The sequence below is a fragment of the Puma concolor genome, chromosome A2 (assembly GCF_028749965.1).
Source record: "Puma concolor isolate L17-30 chromosome A2, mPumCon1.1.hap2, whole genome shotgun sequence".
NCBI lineage: Eukaryota > Metazoa > Chordata > Mammalia > Carnivora > Felidae > Puma > Puma concolor.
In genome coordinates, this window is record NC_141668.1 from 24,357,672 (window position 1) to 24,379,779 (window position 22,108).

The 22,108-nt window shown below is 48.0% G+C and overlaps 1 protein-coding gene across 2 annotated transcripts; it reads right to left on the bottom strand.

Moving 5' to 3' along the window:
• Positions 1 to 1,824: 1,824 nt before the first annotated feature.
• On the bottom strand, positions 1,825 to 22,090 carry TSPAN33 (tetraspanin 33). 2 transcript variants are annotated; one of them, XM_086690620.1, is made up of 8 exons: positions 21,731 to 22,090; positions 7,957 to 8,014; positions 7,192 to 7,316; positions 6,783 to 6,857; positions 5,638 to 5,733; positions 3,715 to 3,843; positions 3,151 to 3,312; positions 1,825 to 2,940 (listed from the first exon to the last, which is right to left on the bottom strand). In XM_086690620.1, the coding sequence occupies exons 1-8, from the start codon at positions 21,830 to 21,832 to the stop codon at positions 2,839 to 2,841; spliced, it is 849 nt and encodes a 282-aa protein (XP_086546746.1). In that variant the 5' UTR covers positions 21,833 to 22,090; the 3' UTR covers positions 1,825 to 2,838. The 2 variants fall into 2 exon arrangements, with proteins under 2 accessions (XP_086546746.1, XP_086546742.1); XM_086690616.1 differs by having other exon boundaries at positions 7,192 to 7,319; positions 21,731 to 22,089.
• Between the last annotated feature and the right edge of the window lie 18 nt (positions 22,091 to 22,108).

Below are 22,108 nucleotides of genomic sequence, written 5' to 3' on the forward strand. Positions count from 1 at the left end.
CTAGATTTGATAGCTATTCTAAGATACTGGTGTTAACCCCACCGCTTGTTTGAGACTAAAGTTATTAGAAACAGAAATTCAGGGAGCAAATTAAATTAAAACATGAACTAACAATGAGAACACTTTTTAAAAACTGGGGCATTTTCTCTCCCAGCATCGGGCCAAAGAGAAAGAAAGCTAGAGGAGAGACTGAGAACCAGAGACACTGAGAAATGAATCTAGCTAAGAACACTGAGCTGCACTATAAGCTTCTAAACGTTTGCTAACGGCCCTTTAAGACCTAGGACTTGGGGGCACCTGGATGGCTCAGTTGTTAAGCATCAGACTTCCGTTCAGGTCATGATCTGGCAGTCCGTGAGTTTCATCTTTGGGCTCTGTGCTGACAGCTCAGAGTCTAGAACTTGCTTCAGATTCTGTCTCCATCTCTCTCTGCCCCTCCCCTGCTCCTACTCGGTCTCTCCTCTCTCTCAAAAATAAACATATAAAAAAATTAAAAAAAAAAAAAGACCTGGGACTTGGGCAGAAAGCAGAGACCTAAGTAAAAGTGTAGCTTGTAGTTTAAGAAGTCTGGGTTGGAATCCTGGGTCTGCGGACCACCGTTCTGTTCTCTTATTCCGAGAGTTCCCCAAACAAGCCCCTTGCCAGGTGAGTTCCTCAAAGCCAGTGAACCAGGAAAGTGCGTCACCCCAACTCCTAACCCAAAAGGTCCCCGTCACCAAAAGAAATATAAAATGCTTTATAAAATCTACCTTCGACACAGAGAAAGCGCGCTTTTTAACTCTTCTCTCAGAATAAAATGCCCTTACTTTTAATTTTTTATTTGTGATGATTTTTTCTTTCCGTTGTGTTACCAGCTGGAGCTAAATATTGGCTGGGGCCCCAGGCGGCTGCTGGAAAGACGCCCTCCCAGGCGCAGAAGGCTCGTTTGGAAGAAACTGGGGGCGGGGAGAGAACTCGAGACTGTCTCTCCAGCGCTGTAGGGACTCTTTCGAGTCTTTCCCCGGCCCCCGCTGTGCCAAAGCTCCTAGTCTGAGACCCCCGACAGCAGAGGGCGGCGAGGACCTTTTGGGGAACACTAACCGGAGAGCTGGGCCACGCAACCCCCAACAGCTCCCTAGTTACCCGGCTCCCACCTCCTCCAGGGCAGGAGGCGGAGGCGCCTGCTTCGGCCGCCGCGGGGGCGGAGACCACCCACAGCGCCGCGCGGCCCCGCCCCAGCCCCGCCCCCGACGCGCCCGCCTGGCCTCCCAGCTTGCTGCCCTCGCACGCTCCTCCCCGCGCGAGGAAGCCAGCAGCTCTCTCCGCTCGAAATTTCGAAATTTTTTTTGAGTCCTCCCTGAAAACTAAGGTGGGCCGCAGTACGGGCTCCTTCAGGTAAAGATGGAGTAGGCGGCTGGAGAGTCCAGACTGGGGATGAAGAGATGCCCTTCCTCCTCGTTCCCCTCCCCGCTGTAACAGAGAATACTAGATTCTGATTTCCAGCTGTACTCTTACCTACCCCCATCCTAAAAGTTTTGGGCAGCAAATTTGAATTCACTTTAGTTTGGGAAAAAATTAACGTCAGGTTTTGAGATAAAATTACCCTGTTCCCAGATCAGTATTGGGAACCTTTCGACCTAATTTAGACTAGAGAGGGCGGGGTTGTGGGAGGGGACTAGTGCATCTAGTTGCGGGAGAGATGGAGCGAAGGATGGGGCCCACAAGGTGCTGTGTTTAGGGGAGTCTCCAGTCCCCACCTGGAAGGAGGGCCCACCCACTGGGCCCTTCTACCCCCCCCCCCCCGCCCCCTTCTAGTTGCCAGAATGGAAAATTCATGGAGTCAAGTTTAGCCCAGGTCAACAAACTTTTATTGCCACTTCTGGCTCCCCCTGCCCCAGCAAGGTCCCTGCTTTTCACACTGTAGAAATACTGAGCTATGGTGTAGGGGAATGGCGGGGCGGGGGAAGGGTGGGGGGTGGGGAGGGATTACCTAGCCTCCCTCAGCACTGCCAAAGTTAAAGAAACCCCACTTGCTGGAGAGGGAGGGCCAGATGAGAGGAATTCAAGGGCACAAATGGCTCAGTCCCACCTCTGCTGGCTGCAGAATATAAAGACCATGGTTCCAAACCTTTTAAAAAGGGTGGAGTGGGGGAGACGGATGAATTTGGCTGCTGTTGTACCCCTTGCCCCTGCTGCCATGTTTCCATGGAAATGAGGGAGGGGCAGGATGCAGCTCACTCTCACTACCTGGGAGGATGGCAGGGCGGCATTTGGTAAACATATCGCCTTCCGCTCCTACCCAACACATTCGACTGTCCCCAGCTGACCCCAAGCTCACTGCCTGTTCCATTCCCTTCTGGAGCTGGTATCATGCTAACTGGACTCCAGGTAGGGCTGCTAGTGCCCACTCTCCAGCCAGGTCTTGCTGTCAACAGATGGAATCAGAAAACATCCAGCAGGCTCAGTAGCAGCCCTAGTGGAGCTGTAGGTTGTAGTGCCTCCGTGTAAAGCAGCACCTAGTACCCCCAAGACTCTGTGCAACTGCTGTTTCCCAAACACCTCTGCCCAGACAAAACTCAAAAACAAAAAAACATAAACCCAAATGTGTAAGGTTAAAAAGAATACAAAGTAACTCTAACAATGGTGAGGGCTAGGATGGGGAAAGGAGGAGGGTCATCCTTCCTAGACTTGAGCCACCTATGCACCCTGCCTTCTGCCCAGCTGGAGTTGGTTTCTCCCCACTGGACTGCTGCTGGGGGACTGGAGTCCAAGTCTCCATTTGGTGATGAGAGCTATGCCCACTGCTGTTGGTCGATGAGGCTCGCCTGTTGCCAATGTGAGGAGGTGCAGGATGGATTCTCAGTACCATGGGTCGGCCCGGTGCTGCTGATTGTAGAGCTGTAGCTTGATCTGATCTTTGATCTGATTCACAAGGATCTGAGACAGCAGGATTCCTACCAGCTGGGAGAGGCGAGATGGATTGGGCCCTCAGCAATGAGTGATGTCTTTGTTTTCCCTGACTCAGTCTTCCCAGTGTGGTCAGCACCATCCGATCCCCTGCTTCTTAGCAATAGCTGTGCCTGACACCCTAGCTGATCCCCAGGGGCCCTCCCCAAAACAAAGGAGTCTTTGCAGAATTATACGACCCACAAGGCTTACAGGGTAAGTTACCTGGGGGATGGCCAGGCCCAGTGCTACACCACCAAGAAGGAAGAGGTTGCTGTGTATCCAGTTGACTAATTTGTCAATACAGCCATTGGTATAGATGACTTTACTAGCTTCCAAGTAGTCAAGGGCCTGCATACCTTGGCCACACATGGTGTTGATCACTGCCTGGGGAAAGAGTTGAAAAGCTAAATGGGACTCCTATTTTCAAACTTTCTCTTTTGGGCCCTAGCTGATGGGCTTCCCACCCTTCTTAAACTCCTAAAATGTTAGGGAATACATGTGGAGGATCCTAGCTTGGAAGTTGCTAAACGCAAGCTTCCTTTCCTCTGGGAGGTCTGAGTTCAGTTCTCCTTGTTTTAGAGACCTGCACCTTCTGAATCCCCATGTGGACTGTGGGAATGAAAAGTTAACAGAGCCATTAGATTGGGGTGAAGAAAAACATCTGACAGCTGTCCTACAAAACTGACCGGTTAAGCTACTGCATGGGGATTCCCAACAGCGGCTACCCTAATTGGAAAGTAACTGAGATTGCTGCCCAGGAGGAGATGAGGTGGGATGTAGGCTCACCTGGTTGGGGGTAGGCAAGCAACAGGAGTAAGGCACAGAGCAGCGCTCACGGCTGGGGTTGTCTTCTGAACAGTTGAAGTACATGTTCTGCGACCAGTCCTTATAGGAATTCCCTCCACAGCAACTGAACTGTAACAAAGCCCACCACAGAGGTTAAGAATCACCCACCCCTCACATTGAGATGACCAGGGGAATTCTCACAGCGGCCAAAAGTCTGTGGCCAGCTTCCAGTTGTAAGTTCAGGTTGTGTTTAAACACAACCTTAAACCTTGAGTTCACATTTCTCAGTGGCCTTTACCTTTATATATCTTGTTATAACAACCAAAGTTATATATTTTGTTTTTTATACATTCAATTATGAGCTCCTTGAAGGCAGGTTCTGGTTTTGCGGTCCTGCATAATATAGAGGCTGGCAAAAGGAGGTGTTCAAAAACACTGGCTGAAATACTTAAAGGATTGGTGTTGAAAATATCTGTCTTAATACAGAGGAAACAGAAGAGAATCTTCAATATTGTGGGCCCCTAATTACTCCATAAAAGTAAGGAGGATCCAAGTCAAGTTGCACCAAGGGAAGAGGAACTCAGTACTGGTCTCAAAAGCACTTTTATTTAAAATTCAACTTTAGGGGTGCCCGGGTGGCTCAGTCGGTTAAGCATCCGGCTTCAGCTCAGGTCATGTCTTGTAGTTAGTGGGTTTGAGCCCCACATCGGGCTCTGTGCTGACAGCTCAGAGCCTGGAGCCTCCTTTGGATTCTGTGTCTCCCTCTCTCCCTGTTCCTCCCCCACTCATGTTCTCTCTCTCTCAAGAATAAGTAAACATTAAACATTTTTTTAATAAAATAAAATTCAACTTCTGATTCATAGCAGCATCACTTCCTTTTTTTTTTTAATTTTTTTTTTTTATGTTTATTTATTTTTGAGACAGAGAGAGACAGAGCATGAACAGGGGAGGGTCAGAGAGAGAGGGAGACACAGAATCCGAAACAGGCTCCGGACTCTGAGCTGTCAGCACAGAGCCTGATGCGGGGCTCGAACCCATGGACCGTGAGATCATGACCTGGGCTGAAGTCGGACGCTCAACCGACTGAGCCACCCAGGCGCCCCTAGCAGCATCACTTCCATTTAGAAGTGACCCAAGTGTGCATTGCAAGATGAATGAATTAACAAAATGTGGTCTGTAATACAATGGAATATTATTCAGCCTTAAAAAAGAAGGAAATTTTGGCATATCCTACAACATGGATGAATCTTGAAGAACTGCTAAGTAACTAAACCAGTCACGGAAGGACAAATACTATATGATTCCACTTATATGAGGTCTCTAGAGTAGCCAAATCATAGAAAGTAGATAGTTGTTGTTAGGAGTTGGGGGAAGGGGAAGTGGGGAGTTAGTGTTTAATGGGGAGGGTTTCTCTGGGACAGGTGAAAAAGTTCTGGAGATGGATGGTGGTGATGGTTGTAAACAATGTGAATGTACTTAGTGCCACAGTTTCATATACTTAAAAAGGTTAAAATGGTAAATTTTTACGTTGTGTATATTTTATCATGATTTTAAAATTTTAACTTTTAAATAGGTAATATGTAAAAATCTGCCCATTTCCTTATTCCCCTAAAAGTAACCACTTAGAATTGTTTCTACATATCCTTCCAGATTCCTTTCATAAATATTAATACATATTTTTTCCTCCCTCTTTTTATACAAATGGCAGATTACTATATATACTACTGTTCTGTTCTCTTAAAAGTACTTTTAAAGTACTCTACTGTGCATGGTTTTTTGCCAAACCTCCTTCCAGAATCCATTACCTGACAGGTAATGAAGAAGCCCACAGACCTGAAGGGTGAGGTGCCTCTTGGGATGGCATTAATTTTTGCCTACAGCCTCTCAGACCACAGCTGACCTCCCCCCACTCTTAGCCCATACCTTCTTCTGGCCAAAATCAATGAGGTTCTGTAGGTCCAAGTCATCTCGGTAGTGCACAATGGCATTATTGATGATCTCACTCACTTTCCCTCGTGCCTGCCAGAGACATGAGTAGGGGATCAGAACACAGGACTAACCCCTAACCTGCTCCTCCCTTCAGGAATAACCATGACAGTAGCCATCCTTCTTCATTGAAGTCAACCTTGAAATCGGAACCAAGTCCTAGGTTGATGGCCAGTTCCAAAAAGCCTATCCATCCCTGGGCCCTCAGGTACCAGTAGGTAAGAGAAATGCAGGACCTGCTGTTGCCACTTCTCAAGGCCACATTTCAAGATAATCCAAGATTTATCTATCTGGGAACACTATTAACCACAAAATACTTGTTGATGCAAAGCAGAGAATCCAATATATAGATTTTAGTAGAAAAGGGCTTACAAAGCTGAGACACTGACCTCTAGTGGACATAAGGAAACTGCATCTCTTTAGACTCCAAACAGATCTGTATCATTTTAGGATTTTACTAAGCCAGAAGGACTAGGACATTCTTCAGAATGAACTCAGTGACTCCCCATTTCATAGTTTACACCATTCCTTCTTCCTTCTTGCTCCACTATTTTTCTCAAAGTTTCTATAGTTCAATACGACTCCTGGCAGTCATTTGCCCTTTGAGAAATGAATTCTGGTTCTTAATTAAAAGGACGATCACTAAACAGACCACTTCCAGATATGGTGAACACTGCTCAAAATCTTGTTTAGTTTCCCCCTTCTTTCCTTCTGTGTATCCCAGTAAGCAACTTTCAGAAGAAATAAAAGTTTCTTCGTATTGTCTACAGTCCACTTGATAATTATATTTTACCCAATAATTTGCCATTAAAGTTTGTAGATTGCTTTAACTTTGTGTTCATAGAGTTTATTTTCCTGTTGGCCTCTGTAACTGTCAGAGGGAAAACACCTTACAATCTGGAAATCCTCTCTAAATATGGTGACTTTAAAGGCCATTTGTTCATCCCTAAGGAGAATCTTTCCAAGGCTGATGCTTCTCAGGGGAAGGAGTGCTGGTTAATTAATCAGGCTAAGCATGGGCAGGAACCTTCTCTTCCTCCCTCCGGTTCACACCTAAGAAGCCCCTGGGGCCCCAGTGCTACCTTGTCTGAGAAGACAAAGCCCAGGATCCCTGCAGCCAGCTGTAGCAGGAACACGATGGTGAGGCAGAGTGAGAACTGTAGGGAGTGGGCAGGGAAAGAAGACAGTCAATTACCATGCTTGGGTGTAGCCCCTCCCAGGGCCATGGGGAGTACTGGGTACTGGGGGCTACAGGCACTTCTCCCAGAGGCCCCGCACATAAGGCCGCCGCTGCCTCTCACATGCTGTCTTGAGGGTGGCCACCCTGTGCTGACTCATCTGGGCTGAGCTCTACAGCGGGGAGTGGACAGCACAGGCCTTGGAGAGTAGGTGGGACAGATGAAACTGAAATGGTAGTAGGAACGGCATCAGGAGGCTGGGAGGCATATGGAGGGGGCCAGGGTCTTTCTGGTGGGGTCCCTGACCACTCACCGTCTGTAGGAGGCAGATGTTCTCACGGAGGGATCCAATGCAGCCACAGAAGGTGAGTAGGAACATGAGAACGCCCACCACGATCAGCAGGATGGCAGGGTCCACTGCCAGGCAGGCCAAGGCTGCTTCTGGGGGAGAGGCTGTCTCAGTCTGAGCCTGGTGCTGTCTGAGAGTGATACCCAGGGACGAGGTGGGGGATGCCCTCCAAAACTGTTCCCCTCTGGTGTTGGTTGGATGAAGGTATGGGGAGGCAGTACTCTCCTCCGATGGGGAGAATAAAAAGGACCGAGAAAGGTTTGTGGCATTTAATTTGAGGAACTAACAAATAACAAAGTGAGAGCTTTTATTCCCAGGCTTAAGAGAGGACGAACCACTTGCGCTCCAGAAATGAATTAGAATGGCATTAGGCTCCCCGTTTTGCAGATTCCGTTTCCTGGAGACTTTGTGCAGTGGAACTGGAATGGAGGTTGAGTTACTCCAGGACAGAGTGAGGGAGGGGGTAAGGCCTCTGATTACTCTCTGCTCCCAGAGGCCTACCTACTTTCCTAGACACTTCTTAAGCCTAAAATGTAAGCATATCCTGGAAGATTCGTGGGAGTTCAGGGAAATCCAGGTGAACTGGCCTGGGTGGCCTAATACCCTGCGGTAGGGTGCTCAAATCAGGCTAGAGGGCGGCTGAGGAAAGCATGTTAGAGGGCCACGGAGGCAGAGGAGGAAGGGGCTTGGCAAGAGTCATAGGGAGATAGAGGGGGACCTATAGCTCACCTGCATGCTTCATCAGCCGAGCGTAGACTCCCACAGCCACCATCACCATGGAAATCACCTGTGGACACAGGAATGAGGCAGACTCTGAGATTTTGGAAACCAGGGGGCCTTGAGTGCTGTAAGTAACCTTAAGAGAAGCAGGAAGATGACTTTCCCAGGACCCAGAGATGACCATCTCTGTCCTCCCAAGAGATATAGTTGATGGCATCTGTTTTGCTTTCAAGAAAAGCTTTTACCAAGATGATCTCAATTGATCCTCACAACACAGTTATCTTGTGAGGCGGCTGTTCTCCTCATTTTACAGATGAGGAAATCAAGGCAATACGAGGTTACAGACCGTAGCTAAGAATTGGGCTTTGGAACCAGTCAAACCTGGGCCTATGCTAGACAAATCTCTGAACCTCAGTTTCTGTATCTGAAGATGAGAATTTAAACAACTACATCTAAAAAAATAAAAACCACTGTGAAATTAGATAAGATAATGTATGGAAAGCATTTAACACAGTGCCTGACAATAAATATTATCTGTCATTACTAATAGTTAACTTTTCCAGGGTGACACAGAAACTCTGAAATTTTGAATTTGAATCCAACTACCTCAAAGGGCAGGTTTTAAAGCTGAAGCAGGCCTGAGTCGACGAACACTCCCGAGTGTCTAAATCTCTTGGAGGTCAAAATGGTGTCCAATGCAAGAATGCAAGCACATAGCAATGGAAAGAATGCATCCATGAACACAGGTGTGTAAAATGCAAACTGGCTTGGCAAGGGAGCCTTTATCTTTATAAACCTGGATTCCAGTGTGGAGCACAATAAGAGTTTAAATGCTTCAAACTTCCTGGCTTCTCCCTGAGAGATCAAACCCATCAGAGACTACCAACAATCCCCAAAGGGGCCTTTTCTGCCCTCCACCCCCACCGCAGGCCTCCAGGAGTGCCGGGCAGCCCAATGTGCACATCTCTCGGCCACTCTTTCTTTGTGCCCAGTCCCCAGGCTGGTGCTAAGCAGCAGCTGGCTGTCACCATGGCAATTGCTGGGGCCACACTCTGGCTAGAGGGAGTTCTCAGCAGCAGGGACTTGACCAACTCAGTGGGGAAGGAGATAGCTGGCTAGACTCCACTGTCCTACAAGACAGAGACCAGCTGGAAAAAGCCATCTTGGGGCTTCGGTGGGAGAAGGGAATAGGGCCCCTATAGAGCTAATAGGGTCAAAGTAGTTACTCAGGTTACTCAGCAGAAAGATATTTTTCCTCAGTGGCCTCTGCTTTCTGGTGCGTTTAGCAGTAAATGGAAACCCTTATCTAAAACCGGATCTTTCAGGACTCTTCCCTGGCTATATACACAGCCTTGCCCCCAATCATTTGACACTGCTTCTGACTCAGGACTAGGTGTGTTACCTACTGGCCCTCATGCTCTTTGTCCGGGAGAGAGGGAGCTGCTTGCAGAGCTGTGAGTGGGGCTGGAGGTGCCAGCTGGCTTGCTGTCCCCCAGGACAACCAGGCTGAGGGAGCAAGGGGGAGTGGGTGGGAGGCAAGGCAACCACACAACAGAGATCTCAGTCATCCCTCAGCCTGTAGGCACAGCCCTTTGCCAGAGTGATTGAGCAGCCCGGCCTGCCCTTTAAAACTCCCCATAGCCACTTAACAGTTCTGAATATCCCTTTACTGAATCATTTAAAGATATGAACCTGCTCTTTATTTCTGTTCTTCCCAGACTCCTCACTGTTTTACACATGTTACACTTTTGCTAGGATGTATAACTTGCCACAAAGATGGCCTCCGATTAAATCCTAACGCGGCTAAAACAACAAAGTAAAGAGATGCCACGTATCACGGTAACTTAATTCCCTGTGTGGGCCTGTAATGACAGCAGTTGTTCTGTCTCTATCTGTGGTGGGTAGCACAGAATAGTGTTCCCCCAAAAGGTGTCCTGTCCCAATTCCTAGAATCTGTAAATATGTCTGGAAATGGAGAGTAATTATCCTATTGGGCCTTAGAAGAGGGAGGCAGAAAGGTCAGAGTCCGAGAAGGAGATAGGTATGACAATGGAAGCAGAGATTGGAGGGGTGTGGTGCCATGAGCCAAAGAAGATGGGCGGCCTTTAAAAGCTGAAGAAGGCAGGAAATAGATTCTCCTCTAGAGCCGCCAGAAGGGACCATCCCTGGGGATACCTTCATTTTACCCAGTGAGACCCATTTTGGAATTCTGACCTCTAGAATGTAAGAACATTGTGTTGTATTAAGCTATGAAGTTTGTGGTAATTAGTTACAGCTGCATTAGGAAACTAACACACTATGCAAATTCAAGTCATCAGCTGCTATGTACAAGGTACTCTGAGGACTGCAAAAATGAGTGAGACGTAGTCTTGTCCTTAAGGAGACTGCACGCTATGTGGGAGAGGAGCAAGAGCATCTACAGCCTATGCTTCCCCAACTTGAGTGTCATTAGAATGGGAGGAAGAGCAGGGAGGGAAGAACTGAAAACTGCTGATGCCTTAGCTGCACCCAAGCCACATATTGTAATCCAGGCAACAGTATTTCTTTCTTTCTTTTTTTTTTTTTTAGTGTTTATTTATTTACTTTTGAGGGGGGGTGGGGGAGGAGAGCGCACGAGCAGGGGAGGGACAGAGAGAGGGAGAGAGAGAATCCCGAGCGGGCTTCTCGCTGTCAGTGCAGAGCCCGATGCAGGGCTCGATCCTATGAACCGTGAGATCATGACCTGTGCCAACATCGGGAGCCAGACGCTTAACTGGCTGAGTCACCCAGGTGCCCTGAGGCAACAGTAGTTCTGAATGTGTTCCAGGTGATTCCAATGTGCAGCCAACTTTGAGAACCACAAGCCTAAAGCACACTCAGCCAGGGATCTAGAGCAGCAGGTACGGGTTACATTAAAGTCAAGATGAAGACTTTAATATTATTGTTAATATTTAATATGATCACTAATGATACTGCTTTCCTGGGGCTCACTAGCTAACTAAGAATTGGTATTTCTATCACTGATCTCCCTCTTCATCCCCGAGTCACAGCTTGCTTGCCCTTTCACACTCCTATTCCTGCCCACATCTCCCACCCTGAATTCCTCAAAGCTACTGCCCTCCCAAAGTTAATGCTGCTGCCGTTAATAGCATAGCATTTTAGAGCTGAATAGAACCTTAGAAATGAGCTCAGCCGCTCACCTTTTTATAGATGAGGCCCAAAGAGCAAAGTGATACTTGGCCAAGTGCACATGGGTGCAGAGGAAACATCTGGACTAAACCCAGTTTCCAATCTCAGTCTGGTACTCTTTCCACTCTATCAGGCTTTGCCACAAAACCCTTAGAACACCCCACAATACCACCAATGACCTCCTTTCACGATGAGGATAGAGATAAAGATACTTCTTAGAATGGCTTTTCATATTCTGACTAGAATGAAGCCTCACTGGAAATTTTTAAGAGCTAGACACAGTTTTTAAAATAGCTGAGTCTAGCAAAAGGCATGTTCCTGAAGAGTTGTCAATCAAATTATATAAAATAACTTGCGTGCACCAATACCTTTATCCTTATATAAGGTGAGTAATCACCTTATAATGAAAATAACCAACCCCTGGGCTCCTTGGGAAAATGGCTGAATCTCCTACTGGAGCAGGAGATATAGAAGATAAGCCTGGAGTATCTCACAGTGCCAGAAAGTAAGGAAATGCTAAGACACAAACAAAAAGACCCTCCCTCACACTGAGGTGGGTATGCCAAAGGGACATCAAAATAAGGAAGAATGAAATTATTACCCCAAACATAAAATAAGTATCTATGAGTCCATACTGATAGAAAGGACTTAAATTAAAAAAAAAAAAAAAAAAAAAGGACTGAAATAAATAAACGAGGGAGAAAAGAAAATCTCCCATGCAGAAGAATTGCAAATGGTTTGTGTCGACAGTGTACTCTCAAGGAGGTAGAGCACAACTCCCCGCTCCTAAGTGTGGATGCTCATAGTGACTTCCTTCCAAAGAGCACAGTACGGAAGAGGGGGGGAAAGAGGGTGGAGACATCTGACAGACACTACCTCGGCCAGGGGAGTGAGATCAACATCAACAGAGGTAAATCACAGGTATACGATGTGATATGATGAAAATGACACTCTGGGGCGCCTGGGTGGCTCAGTCGGAGAAGCGTCTTACTCTTGACTTTGGCTCAGGTCACGATCCCAGGGTCATGAGATGGAGCCCTTCGTTGGGCTCTGCGCTGAGCATGGAGCCTGCTTAAGATTCTCTCTCTCTCCCTCTGCCCCTCCCTCCCCCTTTCTAAAATTAAAAAAAAAAAAATTTTTTTTTGTTTAAATTTTTTTTTTTTGATGTTTATTTATGTTTGAGAGAGAAAGAGAGACAGAGTGCAAGCAGGGGAGGGGCAGAGAGAGAGGGAGATACTGAATCCGAAGCAGGCTCCAGGCTCTGAGCTGTCAGCACAGAGTCTGCTGTGGGGCCTGAACCCACAAACCGTGGGTCAGATCATGACCTGAGCCGAAGTCGGACGCTTAACCGACTGAGCCGCCCAGGCGCCCCAACCCACATTTTTTAAAAAATATCAGACTTTCTTAAATTAGGATTCATAGGCATGCAATGTCACAAACTTTAATCAAGGGGATTTCTAAAAAAACACAACAAAACCGAAACCAAATAATCAGGGAGATTTTCTCCTCACACCAAAGTGTAAGGCAATGTTAAAACTGTTCAGGTGTCAGAGCCCCAGGAAGCTACAATGCTCTGTTGGCATACCCCATACAATTTGGACATATTAAATTCTTCTCGTCAACTTTAATATGCTATCGCTGCTCTCTAATTTACAGCTCATACTTCCCTTTCCCCAATTCTCCCAATAATGTCCTTTATAACCTTTTTTTTCTTTTTTCCTGATCCAGGATCCCATCAAGGATCATGCATTTAAGATCAAGTCTCCTTTGGCCTCCTTTGCAGCTTGGCTTCTTTTTTCTTTGTTTTTGGTCTTTCAAGATACCGACTTTGAAAAAAAAATGTGGTAAAGTATGTACACCACAAAATTAACCGTGTTACAGTCCAGTGGTCTTGAGTACATTCACATTGCCGTGCAACCATCACGGCTATCATGGTCCGGGACTTTTTCATCACCCCGGATGGAAATCTCTTACCCATTAAACACGTACCGCCAGAAAGTAAGGAAATGCTAAATAACAAACAAAAAAAACCTCCCTCACACTGATGTGGGTATGCAAAGGGACATCATCCCCTCCACTCCTCCAGCCCCTGGCAACCACAAATCTGCTTTCTATCTCTAAGGTCTTGCCTAGTCTGCACATTTCCCGTAAATGGAATCATACAGTATGTGGCTCTTTGTGTTTGGTCTCGTTCACCGAGCATAATGTTTCAAGGTTCATCCCTCCTTTGGCGTGTACTTCATTATTTTTATGGCCTAATAACATTCCATTATATGGATATAACAAAATGTGTTTATCCATTCATCCATTGATGGACATTTGAATTGTTCCCACCTTTTGGCTACCGTGGTTGCTGTGAATGCCGGTGGACAACTTTTTATTTGAATACCTATATTCAATTCTCTTGGATATATATCCAGGGATGGAATTGCTGGGTCACACGGTAATTCTGTGTTTAATGTTTTGAGGAGTTACCAGACTCTTCCATAGTGGCTTCAACATTTCACATTCCCCCCCGACAATGTGCAAGGGCTCCAGTTTCTCCACATCCTTGCCAACACTTGTTCTGACATTTTTTTTTTTGACACTGGCATTTTTTTTTTTCTATGCCCAACGCGGGGCTTGAACTCACGACCCCAAGATCAAGAGTCACATGCTCTACTGACAGAGCCAGCCAGGTGTCCCAACACTGGCATTTTTTTAGAAGTCTAGGCCAGTTGTTTTGCAGAACACCCCTCAATTTGGATTTGTCTGATTGTTTCCTCACAATTAGATTCAGATGACACATTTTAGAAAGTGGTTATTAATTTTTGAGAGAAAGAGAGAGATTGGGGGTGGGGCAGAGAGAGAGAGACAGACAGACAGACAGACAGAGGATCCAAAGTAGGCTCCGCACTGACAGCAAAGAGCCCAATGCAGGGCTTGAACTCAAGAACCAAGAGACCATACCCCGAGCCGAAGTCAGATGCTTAAACCGAGCCACCCGGGCACCCCTCAGATGACACATTTTTGACAGAAATACCACACAGATAGTTTTGTGTCCTTCTCAGTGTGTCATGTGAGGAAGCACAACATAAATTTCTATCCTAGAAATAAGGAAAAATGTACTAAGTGATGACAAGGCTGTTAGGCATATGTCTCTACATCTCATAAAACAATAATACAGTCACTACTCTAGTTTCCTAGTTTTCCATAATATTTGGTGCTACTTGTCCTCTTCCCTTTGCCTTCTGCTAGGGTTTGCTGGCAGATAAGCAGCCACAGATGCTAATGTTCATGGGAGAAAATAGAAAATGGAGAAAATTCTCTGCCTTGTTTGACTTCTTTTCTTGCAAATTGCAAAAAGACGTCCATGATTTGAGGTTTTTAAGAAAAACCCTTATTCTAGTCCCAGGATACTACTTCAGAACCATCAGTGATAAGAGAGGAAAAGTTACAGGGCCCCAAGATGAAACTCTAAACAAGAGTTCTTCTGGATCTAGTGCCCAAATGCCAACAATTACAGGCATGGACTTCCACTGGATTGTACCTTAAGACCAAGGCGGTGGGACGAGCCCTTATAAGTGGACCTAGGAAAGGTCCTTGGAGACAACAGTGGGGTCTCTGTTCCCATGACAGATATAAAACAGCTCTGTAAAATATAAAATACAAAGACATCATTAATTAACACTTCTCTCTGGCTAACAGTAGAAATGTGGGCAAAGGTGGTGGGAATGCAAGCTGGTGCAGCCACTCTGGAAAACAGTATGGAGGTTCCTCAAAAAACTAAAAATAGGGGCGCCTGGGTGGCTTGGTTGGTTAAGCGTCCGACTTCGGCTCAGGTCACGATCTCGCAGTCGGTGGGTTCAAGCCCCGCGTCGGGCTCTGTGCTGAAAGCTCAGAGCCTGGAGCCTGTTTCAGATTCTGTGTCTCCCTCTCTCTGTGACCCTCCCCCGTTCATGCTCTGTCTCAAAAATAAATAAACGTTAAAAAAAAAAATTAAAAAAAAAAAACTAAAAATAGAACTACCCTACGACCCAGCAATTACACTACTAGGTATTTATCCAAGGGATACAGGTATGCTGTTTTGAAGGGGCACACGCACCCCCATGTTAATAGCAGCACTATCAACAATAGCCAAAGTATAGAAAGATCCCAAATGTCCATCGACAGATGAATGGATACAGAAGACGTGGTGTATATATATATACAATGGAGTATTACTCGGCAATCAAAAAGAATGAAATCTTGCCATTTGCAACTACGTGGATGGAACTGGAGGGTATTATGCTAAGTGAGATTAGTCAGTCAGAGAAAGACAAAGATCCTATGACTTCACTCATATGAGGACTTTAAGAGACAAAACAGATGAGCATAAGGGAAGGGAAGCAAAAATAACATAAAAAGGAGAGGGACAAAACAGAAGAGACTCTTAAATATGGAGAACAAACAGAGGGTTGCTGGAGGGGTTGTGGGAGGGGGGATGGGCTAAATGGGTAAAGGGGCACTAAGGAATCTACTCCTGAAATCACTGTTGCACCGTATGCTAACTAACTTGGATGTAAATTAAAAAATAAATAAATTATTAAAAAAAAAAAAAAAGAAAGAAAGAAATGTGAGCAAAGGGGGTGTGAGGCAGAAGGAAGTCAGGCCCAAGGTTAGCTAGCCTTCACCTAGACTCAATCCTTATCTATCTGCCTTTTGCCAGAAGGAGCACTCATCCCAGCTCTCTAAGGCCATCCCTAACAGGTGACCTCCAGGAGCTATTTCTAGCAACAGTAACAGCTGTCTTTTGTCAAGCGCTAAGGGTCAGGCACTGGGCTAAATAAACACTTTATACACGCTATTTCATTGAATTCTGACCACAGTCCCAAGAGGGTGTTAGCATCTCTATTTTACAGAACTGACGTTGGGAGAATTCAAGAAACTCTCCCTGACTCACTCAACAAGTGAGCCGCTGAAGTAGGACAGGAACCTGTCTTTCTGTCTCCTGAGCCTTGTGACCTCAGCCACCTGGCTGCCTTCCTCTCTCCACCTCAGAGGCTCACAGCAACACCAGGGCATGTGCATTCACCCAGGGGCATCACGAGAGGTGGGAAGAAGCTGCCTGCAATTCTCTTGGGGGAGCAGCTGGTAATCTCCAAACTGGGCAGGGCTCAAGGGGAAGTAAGATAGCACTGGGAGGTGATGATGCCAGCAGGGCCCAGAGGGAAGTCCCTGGAACAGCACCCTGAAAGGAGAAGACGGCATCACCACACAGGGCCCACCAGCCCCCGAGACAAAGCCCTGGGCCTTCTTTGTCTCCACATTGTAAAGTCCAGTCTGTGCGAAGTGGGTGCATCTGTCTCAAAGTCCTCTCCTCTTCCTTGGAATCTCTTCTCCTCTTCTGTTGAAGGGGGGTGGGGGAGGACACACATTCTTTGCGTGGGAATCAAAAATCCTTCCCCTATCCAGAGGGACACTGGGAGAGAGGGGTCTGCACCTTCAGTTTCAAAGTCCTCTCCGTCCTCATTTTCAGATAAGCCTGCTAGACCTAAAGCAGGGCCCCCTCTCTCACTGCCCAGGGTCTGCACACACTTCTGGGGCCATCCCAGCACCATTTGTTCCTGGGTTTCTGAGGTGTAGACTCTCTCTGTGAGACTGGCTCTTGGCTTTCTCCCTCTGCATTGGATGGAATTGTCCTCCTGGAGTGGAGGAGTCCACAGAGCTCTTTCCTTTCCAACGTCTGGGGCCAACCCTTGAATTTTTTTTACGTTTATTTATTTATTTTGAGAGAGAGAATGAGAGGGCAAGTGGGGAAGGGGCAGAGGGGGAGACAGAGAGAGAGAGAGAGAGAGAGAGAGAGAGAGAGAGAGAGACTCCTAAGCAGGCTCCATGCTCAGCATGGAGCCCGACTTCACTTGGGGCTTGATCCCATGACTGTGAGATCGTGCCCTGAGCCGATATCAAGAGAGTTGGACGCTCAACCTACTGAGCCATCCGGGCGGCTCTGGAGCCAACCCCTTAGCTTCTCCTTAGGCCGTGGCTGGTTTTGGTTCCCCAAGGTTATAAACAAGGGAGAGAAGTCCACAAGGACTCACAGTAATGTAAACACTTGAACTATCGCCCTGGAGTTCCCAGCCTGACACAGAATCTGCTATCAAGACTCTAAGAGGTGCTACATGTTTTCTTTTATTCTTTTAAAGGCTGCTTGAAGTTTATGATTTCCTACTTGGTACAAGGCAAACAGAGCTGTTGAGATAAGAAGGCATGTGTGTGACTTGACAGCATAGGATATCCTTCTTGTCTTCCTTTTTAGTGTTTTTTTTTTTTTTTTGTAATGTGACTATTTCATTTATTAAGCCTGCCTAGTCTACAGGGGAAGGAGGAGAGTTGGGGGAGGGGGATGGGCTCCGCTTCCTAAGGTATTCAGGTGTGAGCGTGTGTGTGTGTGTGTGTGTGTGTGTGTGTGTGTGTGTGTGTGTGTGTTGGGGGTTATGTTGGGTGATAAAAAGGTCTCTGCCATTCAGGAGGGATTTTTCCAGGTTTGATGCCTGGTCATTTCCTCAAGGCTTCTGAGCCAGGTTACAACAGATGGTACTGCAGGTGACATGGGACATTCTGAGTGCACTGAGGACTCCAAGACAGTGGTCCTGGAGGGGGGTGTGAATTTCTTAAAGAAGACACCTCACCTGGGGCGCCTGGGGGGCTCAGTCGGTTAAGTGTCCAACTTTGGCTCAGGTCACGATCTCATGGTTCATGAGCTCGAGCCCCATGTCAGGCTCTGTGCTGACGGCTCAGAGCCAGGAGCTTGCTTCGGATCCTGTGTCTCCTTCTCTCTCTGCCCCTCCTCCACTTGCGCTCTGACTCTCTCTGTCTCTCAAAAATAAATAAATGTAAAAAAAAATTTTTTTTTAAAGAAGATACCTCACCAGAGGCCTGGATCAGTCTAGGAATGACCTGGATGGGGGTCCACCTGTGCTGCAGTGGAAGTGGAAAAATCTGGGTGCCGTAGATAGTAATTACGTATGGCCCTGAGGGACATGCTGGGGGCGGATGGCTGACCTGCCTTGAAGGAGGGTGCTAGGCCACGGGACCCAGTGCAGAAGAGAACGAACACAGCTGGATCCCCTCTTCCCAACCAAGAATGCTCAAGGACTTTAGGTTGTGCTGCATCTCGAAAGACTAGTGTTCATAAGAGAGGAAGGAAGGGCATCTTGCCTTCACCCTATAGGGGCTGCTCCCCCAGCTGCCATTCAATAAACATTCAGCAAGTACCCACTCTGCCAAACTCTGCTGGGCACTGAGAAGCAGGAAGTGAATAAGGCAGTCTACCCTCAGGGGCCCGAAGTCTAGAAGACGAGACATAAATAAACACCTAATTGCAGCACAGGTAAGGGATGTGGCAATCAAGGTATATATAAGGTGTATGTATATAAGCCCTGAGGCATAGCCACCAAGGAAGCATGGAGTGAGACACAGGGACTGGAAGTCTCAGTTCTGCCTGACTCAAAAGCCACCCCAACTGCTGCCCTGGATGGGACAAGGACCAGTAAGGAAGGAGGTGACTGCTATGGGCAGCACTGATAATGTTCCTGCCAATGTATGCCCAAGGCTGATAAAGCATGTACTATGGCACTGGTCTTCTCTCTGCACAGAGCTGTCCAACACAGGGAGGGGAGGAAAGTCAGCTACTTCTTAACTGAAAGATTGTAATACAACTTTTGGAATCGTGGGGCAACTACTCCAGGTCATGGGATCCCAACAGTCAGTAACCCAGCAGCACGATTCTGGGGAGAAAACCAGAACTCCTAGGTAAAAGGGGAAGTGAGATCTGAAACACGAACAGGAGGAATTGGTCCTGCTCCCAAAGAAGCCAGCAGCTTTCTGAGTCAGACTAAATGACCCAAGTGTCAGGGTTCCAGAGCAGCAGCAGAGATAGCCAGTGCTGCCGCCACCACTGAGTGTGAGCCCAGACGACACTGGCTACCTTCCCATTGTGTTCCAGCACAGAAACAAACAGCACCCATACGCGGCTCCCCCAGCAGCTGGCCAGAACATGCACTCTGCCTGGAAAAGGGAAGGGCCCACCCACAGTCCCATCCATGGGTGTCTGGAATTTGATTAGGATGGTGAAAGCCAACAAAAAAGAAAGCACTGTAACCAGTCCCTGAGGAGGGTGGGAAGAAAGATGACCCCTGAGCTGGGGAAGCAGCCCTTCATCTCCAACCGCACTCCTGTGGAATGTAGCTCCGAGGCTCTGGGCCTGGGGGGAAAGTGACACTCAGTAACACCCAAAAAGTACTGTCCTCTGAGAAGGTCGATGTCCCAGGGACACCAGGACACAGAGAGATGCATCCTTAGATCAAGCCCCAGGTCCTGAGGAAAGAAAACAGTCCCTAAAGTGATGTATTCATCTTTAAATAGTTCACAGAGGCAGAAAAATTTTCTCCTTTAGAGGAGGAAGATTAAGGACAGAGAGACAGATATATTGGCTTAGGGTCACACAGTAAGTTGATGCCAGAAAGAAACTGGGCCTCTTGTCCTTCGTTGTGCTATTTCTAGAGCCTCTGACTTTTTGTGAGTCTAAAGTAGGGCCAAGAAGGGGCTCTTCTCTAATTTGGGGTAGTGCCAACTTGGTTAGCAAGGTCCTCTGACCTTGAATGAATCATTTTTACCAAGGCAAATGGGTCCATGGAGCCAAACTCTCTCCCTGGCTGCGACCTCTCAAAGTCATTTGTCTGGTAAAAGGAGGGGTGGAGCGGGGTGGGGAAGTCCAAGAAAATGACCATGAATGCAAGTGTAACAGATGCACCCAGCTGTTGTCGCTGGGGAACCCAGATAAGGGTGGGGTGCCACAGGTTCCAAAAAAGAAGCAGAGTCTTGGCTGATAAAGAAAGTCAGAAGGTGGATCTGAGGTCCCTGGGATGCTAGGTCCCTGGGATTCTGTGAGCAGGTAGGAGGGTTCACTGGGACTTGCCCTTAAGTAGGGAGTTTCCCTTAGAACATCCCCCAGCCTGGCAGAGTAGTGGTGATTTTTTTTTTTTCTTCTGTTCTTCCCTAACCTCCAGCTGAGGCAGAACCTAGACCATGGGAAGTTGGGCTAACTGCTAATACTGCTGACTACAGTAGCAGCCATCTGGGCCAAGGACTTCCCCTAGAGGCACAGTAGTTCAATAGAAAAACCACAAGATCAAACTTACTAACCAGCTGTTGGACCTTGTTGGATAAAAATAATTAATATCTCTGTGCTTTAGTTTTCTCATATATAAAATGTGGGTGCTGGACAAGATGTCTTCCAGATTTTTCTTTTTTTTTTTTTTCCCAGTGCTAAAACTGAGAATTTGTTAGGGACTCAAACTTCATTTTGAGTGAAATGGTACAATGGCTGAGCTCTTATCACCACCCTCTGGGATTTCTCTCATTTGTCCCAACAGGCTAGCACTTATGCACTTTGTGTCTGTTCTTCAAACCACGGCCCCTGTGAACCTTTCTGGCAACTGGCTTAGATGCTGGGTCTGCTCCCTCTCCTAGGAAACATATTTTAAACTCATGCTTTCTCCCGCCTGCACGTCTGAACTTTAGGTCTCAGGTGGAAATATGGGCAGGGATAATGGGCACCTAGAGCAGCAGCTCTGGCTTGGCTGGAGCTGGAACAGATATGGGGGTTGGGGGAGGGACCTCTCTATGTTCCCAAACCCAGAGGAGCTCAGGGACTCCATAGATGTGAAACAGGATTGAGCTAGCATTTCATGAGCTGGTCCAGCTAGATTCTTAACTCCAGCAGAGTACTTCTGCTATCTCTGATTATACTGGGTTCAATTTTGGGGAGGAGGGAACTAGGGCCTACAGAGGTGAACATATTGCCCAGGTTAAATCAACGATCAACTGCAGGCTGGAGATGGGAATCTCGATAGCCCCTGTCCAAGAGTTTTTTTCACTTTTCCACCCTCATCAGAAGATTCTGAAAGGACTGCTGGCCTTCCAGCCCAACACAGGGTTGGTCCAATGTAGAGAAGATGAAGACTGTCAGGCTCCAGGGGATGGAGTTTGATCCTGAGAAAGGTGGGGCAAAGTTTGGGACAGTGATGGGAAAGACATCCACATCTGGAGGACATTCCTGCCCCTTCTCAGCCTTTGTGGGGAGGGGGGCACCAGAGGCCTCCAAAAGGAAAAGGTGAAGAAGCCCTGTAACCCATCCTCTCTGATGTTAGGGGGAGGAACGGTCCGGGTTCCCCCGGCTTTCTCTTTTTTCTTTGCTGCTGGGCCTCCCAGCCCCCAGGCCTGGAAGTCCCCAATCATGAATGTACCAGTGGGTCTGCTTTGGGCCAACAGGAAAACCCGCGTCTCGCTCGCAAACCCATTTTCTGGCCTGCCACAGATGCCCAGAGGATACCCCTAAGTCTTTACTGAATCTCTTGCATTACCCTCCCTCCCCCCACCTCCCCACCCAACGCCCCCTCGCCCCCTCGCCCCCTCCAGACGCGGCGCCACCGTGGTGTCCCTCCCCAGGATGAATTACCCCAAAGTGTCATCAGCCCAGAAAACTAAGCAGGCATCCCGGGACGCCCCCTCCTCAGAACGTGGGCGACCCACTCCACGCTCGAGGGGTGCCCTGCATCCCAGGTGCCCCCCCCCCAAGACCCCCAAGACTCACCCAGAAGAGCATGTTGAAGAAGAAGAGCAGGTATTTCACCAGCGGGCTGACGAAGGTGAACTCCTCCCCATAGGCGGCCGGCGCCCCGGGTCTCCGGGCCATGGTCCCGCCGCCGTCCCCCCGGGGGCCTATCTCCCCGCGGCGGCCGGCCCACCTGCGCGCCCTGCGCCCGGGGGCATGAGCCGCGCCTCCGCGGGAGCCCGAGAGGCGGGGGAGCTGCGCCGCGGTGGGAAGTGCCCGAGCCGTGCGTCTGGTAGGAGCGCGGGCAGGGGAACTGCGCCGCCACCGGAGCCGTCGGGAGTCGCTGGAGCCGCGGCGCGCAGCGTGAGCGGCGGAGACTCCGCGGCGGCGGGTGGACCAGCCTGGTCCGCCCGGCTC